Below are 12,285 nucleotides of genomic sequence, written 5' to 3'. Positions count from 1 at the left end.
TTAAATGTTCTTCCCTCCATTAGATTGTAAACTTCTTGAGTACAGAGCTGTCTTTTGCTTTTCTTTGTATTCCCAGTATTTAGCACAGGGCCTGGCATGTAATACGTGCTTAATAAATTTTAAAGAATGATTGAGGCAAAAGATTTCTTTTATATGAGAGTATGAGTAGTTTGGTTATTTTCTAAAATTTATAATATCTTGCTAAAAACTATCCTATCCTTAGAAGAATAAACTCAAATATTTAATGTACCATAACAACAACAAAATGAACATTTTAGACTACAAAACTAATATTTTTCTTCAACAGTGATTACAATAAAAAAGGGTTCCTAATGTATATGCATATCACCTACTCTCTTTTAAATTAATACTATAAGCCTAGGAGGGCCTAACTTGTAGAAATGTTAGTTAAATTAAGCATGCTCTAAAACTCTACTCATCTTTCCTCCAAAACTCTTCTCTCTTCTAAACTTCCCTACTACTGTTGAAAGTATCACAATTCACACAAGACAGATGTCATCCATAACTACTTTCCCTTGCTTACCTCCTCAGATTCAATCTATTTACAAGGGCCATGCATCTTCTCTTCATTCTATGTCTCAGATATGCCCCTGCTCTCTGATCACCCTGATACAGATCTTACCATCCCATGTCTGGACTATTGCAATAAATTTCTGGTCACTTTAACTTGAAAACAAAACTATATCAAAGGGGAATGTGATTCAGTACAGATACAATGTGAAAAATCTAGCAGGAGCCTTCAAACCAAGTGCAAAAGTGAGCTTCTGAATCATGGCACATATAAGAAAAGGAATAGTGGGAAAACTGGAAGTTATTCTAGTCCCAGTGCAGAAAGGTAGTAAGAGGCTTCTGATTCTCAGCAAAAGAAACTTTGAACAATCTCTTCTGTGGCTGAGAAGCAAAGTTCAACTTTTAAAAATGAACTAAAAAGCATGAAAAGCCCTGACCATGCTGTGGAGACAGGGAAGATCAGAACACTAACCCAGAAGAAAACAATAATGGCAAAATGCTTACACAAACCTAAAGAAGGAATATGAATTGGTCTCAAATTCAAAAGGTTCACTTGGAAGAGCTGAAAAAGGATTTTGAAAAACAAAGGGAGAACTATGAAAAAAAAAAGTCACCAGTTTGGAAAATGCAACACAAAAACTGATTGAAGAAAATAACTACTTAAAAAACAGATTTGTCAAAATGGGAAAAAATATACTGAAAACATCTTAAAAAATAAACTTGACAAAATGGGAAAAAATAATTCATTATTCTTTAATATAACTCCTTTAGAAGTAGAACTGGTCAAATGGAAAATTTATCAAAGAAAATAATTCATTAAAAATTAGAATTGGAAAAATGGAAGCGAATAACTCAATGAGACATTAAGAATCAGTTAAACAAATTTTTTTTAAAAATGAAGAAATAGAAGAAAATGTAAAATGTATCACTAGAACAACAGAATCAGGAAAAACCAACAGAAAAATAGAATTAAAAATTACTGGGTTGCCTAATAATGTCAAAAAAAAAGAAAAATTAAAGTAACCAAACACCTAGACAATATCTTTCAAGAAATCAAGCAAAACTTACCTGATATCCTAAACCCAGAAGGCAAAATAATCATGAAAGAATCCACTAATCACCTTCTGAAAAAGACCCTAAAACAAAAACTCCAAGGAACATTGTAGCTAAATTCAAGAATTATCAAATCAAGGAAAAAATATTACATAAAAGAAATAATTCAAATATTGAGGAGCCACAGTCAGAATTCCCCAGAACCTAGCAGATTCCACATTAAAGGATTTGAGGGCTTAGCATATATCATTCCAGAAAGCAAAGAGACTTGGAGTACAACCAATAATCAAATACTGAGCATTCTCTTTCAGGGGGAAAAAAATGGACATTAACAAAATAGGGGAGTTTCAACCATTTCTGCTGAAAAGTCCAGAGCTGAACAGAAAATCTGAACTTCAAATACAACACTCAATAAAAGTAGAAAAAAAGGTAACTAGGAAGGAAAAAAAAAAGTTATTTAAAGGTTAAACAGTTTACATCCCTACATGAGAAGATGATACTTGTAACTCTTGAACAATATCTTTTAAAAGACAGAGGGTGTGGGTATAAGTTGACTTTGATGTGATGATATAAAAAAAAAAAATTTACTGGGAGAAGAGGAAAGGGGAGGTAAAATGGTATAAATCATAAGAAGAGACAGAAAAGACCTACTAAAGGGAAAGAAAAGAGTTTAAAGTTTAATCTCATAAAATTTGGCTCAAAGAGGGAATAATTTAAATTATTATTAAGAGGGAATAATACTCTTAATTGAGTATAGAAATTTATCTTATCCTACAAAGAAGTAGGAAGGGAAAGGGGAAAGAAAAGGGAAGAAAAGAGACTGATAGAAGGAAGGGCAAATTGAGGGAGGTTGAGGGGGTCAGATGCAAAACACAGTAAGGAGGGAAAGGGTGAAAGGAGAGAGAAAGCTATACAAGGGAAAAATAGGATGGAGAAACAGAGTTAGTAATAATAATTATGAATGTAAATTGGATGAACTCTTCTATAAAAGAGTAGATAACAGCATAGATTAAAAGCCAGAACCCTACAATATTTTTTATAAGAAATACATCTGAAGCAGAGAGAGACATGCAGAAAAAAGGTAAAAGGCTACAGCAGAATATATTATGCTTCAGATGAAGTAAAAAAAAAAAAAAAAAAAAAGAAAGAAAAAGCAGTCGTAGTGATTTTGATCTCAGATCAAAGCAAAATTTACCACTTGTTTGACCACTATAAAATGAGTAATAATTTTAGAGATCGTCTAAAACCTATATGATTCATAGTATTCCAGATCTCCTTTCTGTTAGCCTACTAGCTCAACTGTAGAGGAAGAAAGGATTTAGGTAAAGAATTGAAGCCATTTATTTACACTCTTTTTGTTATTGTTTGCTTGCATTTTTTTTTCTTCCCAGGTTATTTTTACCTTCTTTCTAAATCTGATTTTTCTTGTGTAGCGAGACAATTGTATAAAAATGTATACATATATTGCATTTAACTTCAATTTATTTAACATGTATGAGACTACCTGCCATCCAGAAGTTTTTGCAAGGGTCAGTGTTGAAAAATTACCCATGCATATGTTTTGTCAATAAAAAACTATAATAAGAAAAAAAAATAAAACAAACAAAAAGAAAAACAGTGAAAGCAAAAACAGATCTAATTAAAATTAGATAAGGAAAGAAACTACCATAGATAATGAAGTAATAGCAACACTAAACATATATGTGCCCAAGTGGTATAGCATCTAAATTGTTAGAGAAGTTAAGTAAGTTGCAGGAAGAAATAGACAGCAAAACTATACTAATGAGAGATCTCCACTTCCATCTTTCAAAACTAGATAAATTCTTAACACAAAATAAAGAGAAAGAAATTAAGAAGGTGAATAGAATATTAAAAAGGTAGATATTATAGATCTCTGGAAAGGGACTAGAAATAAGGATAGAAAGGGGTATACCTTTGTTTCATCAGTAGATGGCACCCACCCAAAAACTGACCATATATTAGGGCATAAAAACTTCAAAATTAAATGAAGGAAGTCATAAATATTATTTTCAGATCATGATGCATTGAAAATTATGTGTAATAAAGTGCCATGGAAAAATTGACAAAAAATTAATTGGAAACCAAATAATTTAATTTGGTTAGATTGGGTGGGTGTCAAACAAATCACAGAAACAATAATTTCATCCAAGAGAATAACAACATATTAATACTTATATGATGCAGCCAAAGTGGTTCTTAGAGGAAATTCTATATATTAGATGTTTATATGAATAAAGAAACAGAAGATCAACGAATTGGGTGTACAATGAAAAAAGTCAAAAAAGAACACATTAAAAAAATTAAATACCAAATTAGGAATTCTGAATTCAAAGGAGAGGCTAATAAAATTGAAAAAAGAAAACTACTGAATAAATAAAATTAATAATTGGTTTTATTAAAAAAAACAAAAACAAAATAGATAAACCTTTGGTTAATTTGATTAGAAAAAAGAAAGTAGAAAAATAAATAATCTGTATTAAAAAATGAAATGGGTGAATTTATGACCAATGGGGAGAAAATTAAAGTAATAATTATGAGCTATTTTGCTCCTGACAATCTTAATTGAAATGGATGAATATTTATAGAAATATAAACTGCCCATATTAACAGAAGAGGAAATAAAACAATTAAGTTCATTTTAGAAAAAGAAATTGAACAGGTCATCAGTGAAATCTCTAACAAAAAATCTCCAGGGCCAGAAGGATTTACAAGTAAGTTCTACCAAACATTTAAAAAATTTAATTCCAATACTATAAAAACTATTTGGAAAAATAGAGGAAGAAGGAATCCTGCCTAATTCCTTTATGACACAGATATGGTGCTGATACCTAAACCAGGAAGAGCCAAAACAGAGAAATAAAATCATAGACTAGTTTCCCCAATGAATATTAATGTAATATTAATTTACTTTATTAATATTAATCAGTTACATTAATATTAATGTAAAAGTCTGAAAAAATATTAGTAAGGAGATTACAACAATTTATCATCAGGATAATACACTATGACCAAGTAGGATTTATACCAGGAATGCAGGGCTGGTTCAATATCAGAAAAACTATTAACATAACAGAGTATATCAATAATTAAACCAACAGAAATCATATGATTATCTCAATAGATGCAGAAAAAGTATCTGACAAAATACAACTATTCTTATTCAAAATACTAGGAATAAATGGAGTTTTTCTTAAAATGATAACTAGCATCTATAACTATCAGCAAGCATTATAATTAAGAAGGATGAACTAGAAGTATTTCCAATAAAATCAGGGGTGAAATAAGGTTTCCCACTATCACCATTACTAATCAATATTGTGTTAGAAATGTTAGCTTTAGCAATAAAAGAAGAAAAAGAAACTGAAAGAATTAGAGTAAGTAATGAAGAAACAAAATTACCACTCTGCAGATATGATGGTATACTTAGAGAATCCTAGAGAATCAATTTTTAAAAACCACTAGAAACAACTAACAACTTTAGCAAAGTTGCAAGATATAAAATAAACCCACATACATCTTCCACATTTCTATATGTTACCAACAAAGTCCAGCAGCAAGAAATAGAAAGAGAAATTTCATTTAAAAATAACTGAATACAATATGAAATATTTGGAAGTCCACCTGCCAAGGCAAAGCCAGGAACTATATGAACACAAGTACAAATCACTTTTCATACAAATAAAATCAAATCTAAACTAGAAAAATATCAATTACTCATGGGTAGACTGAGCTAACATAATAAAAATGACAGCTCTATCTAAATTAATTTACTTATTCAGTGCCATGTCAATAAAACTGTCAAAAATTATTTTATATGACTAGAAAAAATAATAAAATTCATCTAGAAGAACAAAAGATCAAGTATTTCAAGGGAATTAATGAAAAAAATGCAAATGAAAGTGGCCTGGCCACATCATACCTAAAACTATATTATAAAGCAGCAATAATCAAAACCATTTAGTACTGCTTAAGAAATCAAGTGGTGGACCAAGGGAATGGGTTAAGTACACAAGACACAATAGTCAATGACTATAGTAATCTAAAGTTTGATAAACCCCAAAACTCCACCTTCTGGGATAAGAATTCACTATTTGAAAAAAATTTCTGAGAAAAATGGAGAATAGTATTGCAGAAATTTGGCAGAGACCAATATTTCATGCCATATATATATATTAGTAATGGGTTCATGATTTAGATATAAAGTGATACCATAAGCAAATCAGGAGAGCAAGGGATTGTTTACTTGTCAGGTGTTTATAGAAGGGAAGAATTTATGGCCAAAGAAGAACTAGAAAATATTATAAAATGCACAATAGATAACTGAATGCATTAAAAAATTTTTGCATAAATAAAACCAAAGCAGCCAAAGATTAGAAGGGAAGCAGAAAGTTTGGAAAAAATTTTATAGTCAGTGTTTCTGATAAAGGCCTCATTTGTAAAAAACTCAAATTTATAAAAATACCTGCCAGTCATTCCCCAATTGGTAAGTGGTCAAAACATATGAACAGGTAGTTTTCACATAAAGAAATCTAAGCCATTTCTAGTCACAAAAAAAATGCCCTAAATTACTATCGATTAGAGAAATCCAAATTAAAGCAACCCTGAGATACCACCTCACAGCTATCAGATTGGCTAACATGACAGGAAAAGATAATAGTGAATATTGGAGGGGATGTGGGAAAACTGGAATGCAAATGTACTATTGATGGAGTCATGAACTTATCCAGCCATTCTTGAGAGCAATTTGGAACCATGTCCAAAAGTCTAAAAGCTATTCACACCCTTTAGCAATGTTACTACTAAGTCTATATCCCAAAGAGATCATAAAAGAGGGGAAAGCCCCACATAAGCAAAAATGTTTGTAGCAACCCTTTATGTAGTGGCAAAGAACTGGAAACTGAGTGGATGCCCATCAGTTGGGGAATAATTGAATAAGTTATAGTATATGAATGTAATGGAATACTATTGTTCTGTAAGAAATGATAAGTCAATTTCAGAAAAGCCTGGAAAGATTTACATGAAATGATGCTGAGTAATATAAGCAAAACTAAGAGAACACTGTACACAGCAACAGCAAGATTGTATGACAACCAACTATGAGTTTTTCTCCATGCTAGTGCCTCCTCTGTTGATTATTTTCAATTTATTCTGTATATACATCCTGCTTGCATATAGTTGTTTTTATACTTTCTCCCCATTAGACTGCTAATACCTTGAGAGCAGAAACTGAATTTTGACTTTTTTTGTATACTTAGTACTTAAGTATAGTACTTAGCAATAGTATATACTTCATGTCTGTTGACAAAGATGCAGTAATTTAGGATACTAATACTAACTGATAAAGATGTAGTGATTTAGAGATGGACGTACAAACTGAATAAAAAATGAAAAAATTTGCCAGCAAAAAAGTTCGAAGAAAATATTCAGCTTCATCCAACACAATTAGCAAAGTGTTCATAGAGTAGTAATTAATGATTTTGTGACAAATCAGTATTGTGAGTTGTCTTTTGTTTGCCAGTATTCGTTTGCTTAGTTCATAGAATTACTGTTGTTCTTATTTAACAATTCTAAAAAAAACCTATACCAAATTTTTGATTTTGCATAATAAAATTATTTAGAATTAAATGTTTCCTTTTCATTTTACCCTTTTCAAAGTTCCATAATAAACAATGTAAGCACATCTATAATTTTACTTGTACACAAAACTGAGGATCACAGCAAACATTTTAAATGATAAACTAAAGGTTTAAATCTTATTTGTATGTGGATCTTATTAAGAGCTTTCTCTCTCTATATATATGTATATAGATATACATACACATAAATACATAAATTATATATACATATTGATATATCAAAAAATGAAGCTGGTGATAGCAGAAAACTGAACATTACTTTTAAAACATATTGCTAATGCACTTTCGTATCAGTTTTTCTTTTTCAAAAATAAAATAACACTTGAATGGAATAAGTTTCTTTTTTAAATGAAGAAACCATCTGTATCAAAAGAAAGTTGTTTTATAATGACACTCCAAGAAACTTAATTTTGTGCATAGAAATTTTGCATCAGAGGAAGACTACTTACACAAATACAATATCCCCCCTTTTGGAATAAGCTGGAATAGCACTGGCAATTGTGGCAAATCCATATGAGTAAATAATAGCTTCCTCAGTCTTCATAAACTTTGCTAGACGTTCTTCCAATTCCAAATGAACATCTATATTCAAACACAGACAAAAAATATAAAGTTAAAATGTTTTCCTTCAAAAAAAAAAATACTACTCATTTTAGTCTTTTTAGACTAAGTATGAAGAGAATTATGACCAGTATGGTTATACTATTAGCTGAAGAATTCTTTAGTCACAACAACTTAAAAAACAAAGAAAAATTCATATAAAATGGTCCTTAGTACCTTGAAGCTTAATTAAAGACTCCTCCCCATCATTCATCTGGGGTTTAGAAGGCAGTGATAAGTTGTGCAATGGCATGAATACATGTGCGTACATGCATACGCACACACGTGCACACATACATGCAGAACATCTTGTTGCTTATTTAACCTATAAATTACAAAATAATAGTAGGGAGGAAAGGAAGGAAGGAAGGGAAGAAGAAAAGGAGGAAAGAAGCAAGGAAGTAGAAAATGAGAAAGGGAAAGAAGGGAGGGATGAAACATTAGCATTGCTATTTCAAGAAGGAACTTTTCTTTAAGAGAATGGGTTTGGAGTTGAGACTATGATCAGGTAGATTTATGATCAGATTAAAAAGAAGGAAGATATCTTCGATTACTTCAGTTAATAGAATTAGTTCAACTTCATCTCTGACCAAGTAGAAAGAAGTATCCTTAGAAGTCATGGAAGAGGCATATTCTCTCTCCTGAAAATACAATTTAATTAATAAAATTGTTTATGGCATGTTTGTGCCTAAAATGCTGAGTAAGGTTTTTTCCCCTCTATTTTCTTCTACTTCTTTAGTAATTATTATAGTAGTAAAGGAAAGCAAGAGATGGCCAAGAATTATACAGATCATACTATATATATATTAACCATATAAATATTAACAAAACCATTAGGTACAAGGTAGAAGCATATTTAAAAACCCCCTTCTTAATAAAATTGAAAATAATAAAAAATTATATTTCTCTTGCCTTAAAATCCCTATCCAGAATCCTCTGCTGGAAGATGGATTAAATTTTAGGAGAAAAGATTAAACACTAAGTAACTGAAACTTAAACCAAAGGGTACCTCTTTTCTGGCTGAAAATACTGTCATACATATTGACTTCCAGAAGTAGATTGCCTAATGATTTGTCAAAAAGCAGTTTCCTCTGTTTTTCCTTGAAGCAATTGATGTCCTCCTCCTTTGGATCCAAACTTTGACTCACCCTTCTCATTTGAGGAAGAATAAGATATTGATCACAGACAGGTGGTCTCTTTATTTAATCTAGAACATTTAGTGCCTTAAAAGCACATTTGCTACTTGTTCCAGGAATAGTTGTAACCAATGCTTTGGAATATTACCATATTGTGATTTGCCCCTCATTTTCAGAGTCCTATAAATTATATCCTAAATTGGCAAGGTATCGTAGATAGATCCTTCAGAAGGAACAAGGCAGATTATGCTTCGGTATTAGACTAATATTAAATTGATAATAATCGTTACTGATAGGTTTGTACTTACAATTCAAAATAATTTTGGTAATTTTTCTAAAAACATTATTTTAAATATGAAATTCTTGTTCAATGTCTACTAAGTCCTGGAGGAACTGAATCACATACATCTTAACAATTTCACTAAAAATGAAACCAAATTAACAAAAATCTAAAGAAGACATCAAAGATTTGTGAATACTGGATAGCCCACTTGCTATATCAGCATCCATCTAAAGCTCAGACACTAATTCTGTGACTCTGGGTAAGTTTAATCCTGTTTGCCTGTTTCCCCAAAATGAGCTAAAAAAGGAAATGGCAAACTACTCTAGTATCTTTGCCAAGAATACCTCAAATGGAATCATAAAGAGTCAGGCTTGACTGAAATGACTCTTACAACAGCAAAAATTATCTAGAAGATGGCCCTTACCATACGTGTACAGACAAGATTCACATAGATAACAAGTTACATAACGGTTATGATTTGTAATTGTGGAGACAGTATCTCAGATGTACTGAAAATTTTGAAACAGGCTACTATACAATTAGTTTTTCCCCCCTCTTTACTGGTAGTGTAGATGTATGGTAAAGAGAACTGTGTTTGAAGTTCAAAGGACTCGGTTTCAAATTCCAGCTTTGATGAGTCACAGGTGAAAATATATGGTAGAAGAAAATTTAGCCCCATCAAATACCAAATGTGAAATTCTAAGAATAAAAGGGGTGATTAATAAAATTGAAAGTAAAAAGGCTATTGAACTAATAAATAAAACTAAGAGTTGGCTTTATAAAAAAATACAAAATTGATAAAACTTTAATTTGATTAAAAAGAGGAAAGAAGATAATCAAATTGTTAGACTAAAAATGAAAAGGGAGAACTTTCAAACAATGAGGAGGAAACTAAATCAATAATTAGGAATTATTTTGCCTTTATGCCAATAAATTTGATAACCTAAGTGAAATGGAGGAATATGTACAAAAATATAGATTGTCAGAATAACAGAAAAGGAAATAAATTATCTAAATAGAATCATTTTAGAAAAAGAAATAAAACAAGTTATTAATCAACTCCCTAAGAAAAATCCCCAGGACCAAATGGATTTACATGTAAACTCTACCAAATATTTAAAGAACAATTAACTCCAATACTATACAAACTATTTGAAAAAAATAGTGAAAGGACTCCTATCAAATCCTTTTATGACACAGACATGGAACTTATACTAAATCAGGTAGGAGGATAATAAAGAAAGAAAATTATAGACCAATCTCCCTAATGAATATTGATGCAAAAATCTTAAATAAAATATTATCAAAGAGATTACAGAAAGTCACTCCCAGGATAATACACCAAGTAGGATTTATACCAGGAATGCAGGGCTGGTTCAATATTAGGAAAACTATTAGCATAAGTGACTTTATCAATAACCAAATTAATAAAAACCATATGATTATCTTGATAGATGCAGAAAAAATATTTAATAAAATCCAACACTAATTCCTATTAAAGACATTAGAGACCATAGGAATAAATGGATTTTTCCTTACAATATTCAGTAGCATCTATTTAAAACCAATTGTTTGTGGTAGCCCTTGTTGTAATGACAAGAAACTGGAAATGCATGGATGCCCATCAATTGGAGAATGGCTGAAAAAGTTAGGGTATATGAATGATATGGAATATTATTGTTCTGTAAGAAATGACCAGCAGGATGTTTTCAGAGAAGACTGGAGAGACTTACACGAACTGGTGCTAAGTGAAATGAGGAGAACCAGGTGATCATTATATACGGCAACAAGAAGATTACAAAATATATTATAATGTTATATATAAATAATATATATGTGTATATAGATAAATTTTATACAGTCAACTTATCACATAATCTTGCTATTATTATGTACAGTGTTTCTTGGTTCTGTTCACTTCACTCAGTACCAGTTACTGCACATCTTCCCAGGCTTTTCTAAAATTAGCCTCCATTTCATTTGTATGGAATAATAATATGCCATTATGTTTATATACCATAATAGCATTCTCCAATTGCAGTGTGGGCTCAAAAAACATGCAGAGTTTTATATCCCTTTGGGCATATTTTTAAATTGCTGTCCCAAATGGCTGGATCAATGAAATCAGATTTTTATTAGAACTACATTACATATTTTTCCACTGGGTAGTTTTTAATTAAAATGTAATATAAGTTGTTTTGTGTAAATTTATTTATTTAATATTAGAAAAATTATTTTGTTTGTTTTTCTTTGTTTACATACAGATAGGAATGCTATTCTTGTTGAAAAACTGTGTCCAACATATTTAACATGTATAGGACTGCTTGCCATCTGGGGGAAGGGGTGAAGAGAGGGAGGGGAAAAATCAGAACAGAAGGGATAATGAGTAAATAATAATAATGAGTGCAAGGGATAATGTAAAAAAATTACCCTGGCATGGGTTCTGTCAATAAAAATTTATAATTATTAAAAAAAAAAAAAGAGGGGTGGGGAGAGAAAATTTAGCCCCATTAATGACTTATAGGGGCCTTGCCGCCCCACCCAAATCTGAAGACTTTATAGTTGCCATCCCAACTATATATTTGAATGTATTCAGAGGAAGCAATAGAGGTAAAGTCTTTGGAGGAAAAGGGTCTTATGAGTTCATTATATGTAGTTCTCTTTCAGAAACCATTAGTCATATCTTATTGTCATTCTTCTCCTACCTATATGACTACTCCCTGTCAGTTTACTTTACTGGATCTTCATTCAGGCTATGTCTGCTAATAAAAGGTACAAGTATCAACAGGACTCCGATCTAAGGCCTCTTTTTTTTCCCCTCTTTATTACTTTACTTGATTTCATCATCTCCCATGGATAAAATTATCACTTTAAGGTTTATGATTCTTAAATATACCTATCCTGCTCTAACCTCTCTGCTGACTTCTAATCTCACACTTTCAGATACTTCTCAGACATCTTGAACTAGATATCCCGGTGGACATCTTAAACAAAATATAAATAAAAAATAACATTATTTTTTCAC

At 30.9% G+C, this 12,285-nt stretch overlaps 1 protein-coding gene across 2 annotated transcripts in view; it reads right to left on the bottom strand.

The window, feature by feature from the left end:
* Positions 1 to 12,285, bottom strand: part of SPTLC1 (serine palmitoyltransferase long chain base subunit 1) — an 85,501-nt gene that overhangs the window by 48,472 nt on the left and 24,744 nt on the right. For both annotated transcript variants that reach the window (XM_003762813.4, XM_031943819.1), the window contains one exon: positions 7,691 to 7,823. In XM_003762813.4, the coding sequence (XP_003762861.1) occupies positions 7,691 to 7,823 (133 nt within the window). The remainder of the gene's footprint in view (positions 1 to 7,690; positions 7,824 to 12,285) is intronic.

The sequence above is a fragment of the Sarcophilus harrisii genome, chromosome 1, assembly GCF_902635505.1.
Source record: "Sarcophilus harrisii chromosome 1, mSarHar1.11, whole genome shotgun sequence".
NCBI classification, from domain to species: domain Eukaryota; kingdom Metazoa; phylum Chordata; class Mammalia; order Dasyuromorphia; family Dasyuridae; genus Sarcophilus; species Sarcophilus harrisii.
Note: the sequence above shows the minus strand (reverse complement) of the source record. Positions and strands in the feature narration are given on the sequence as shown.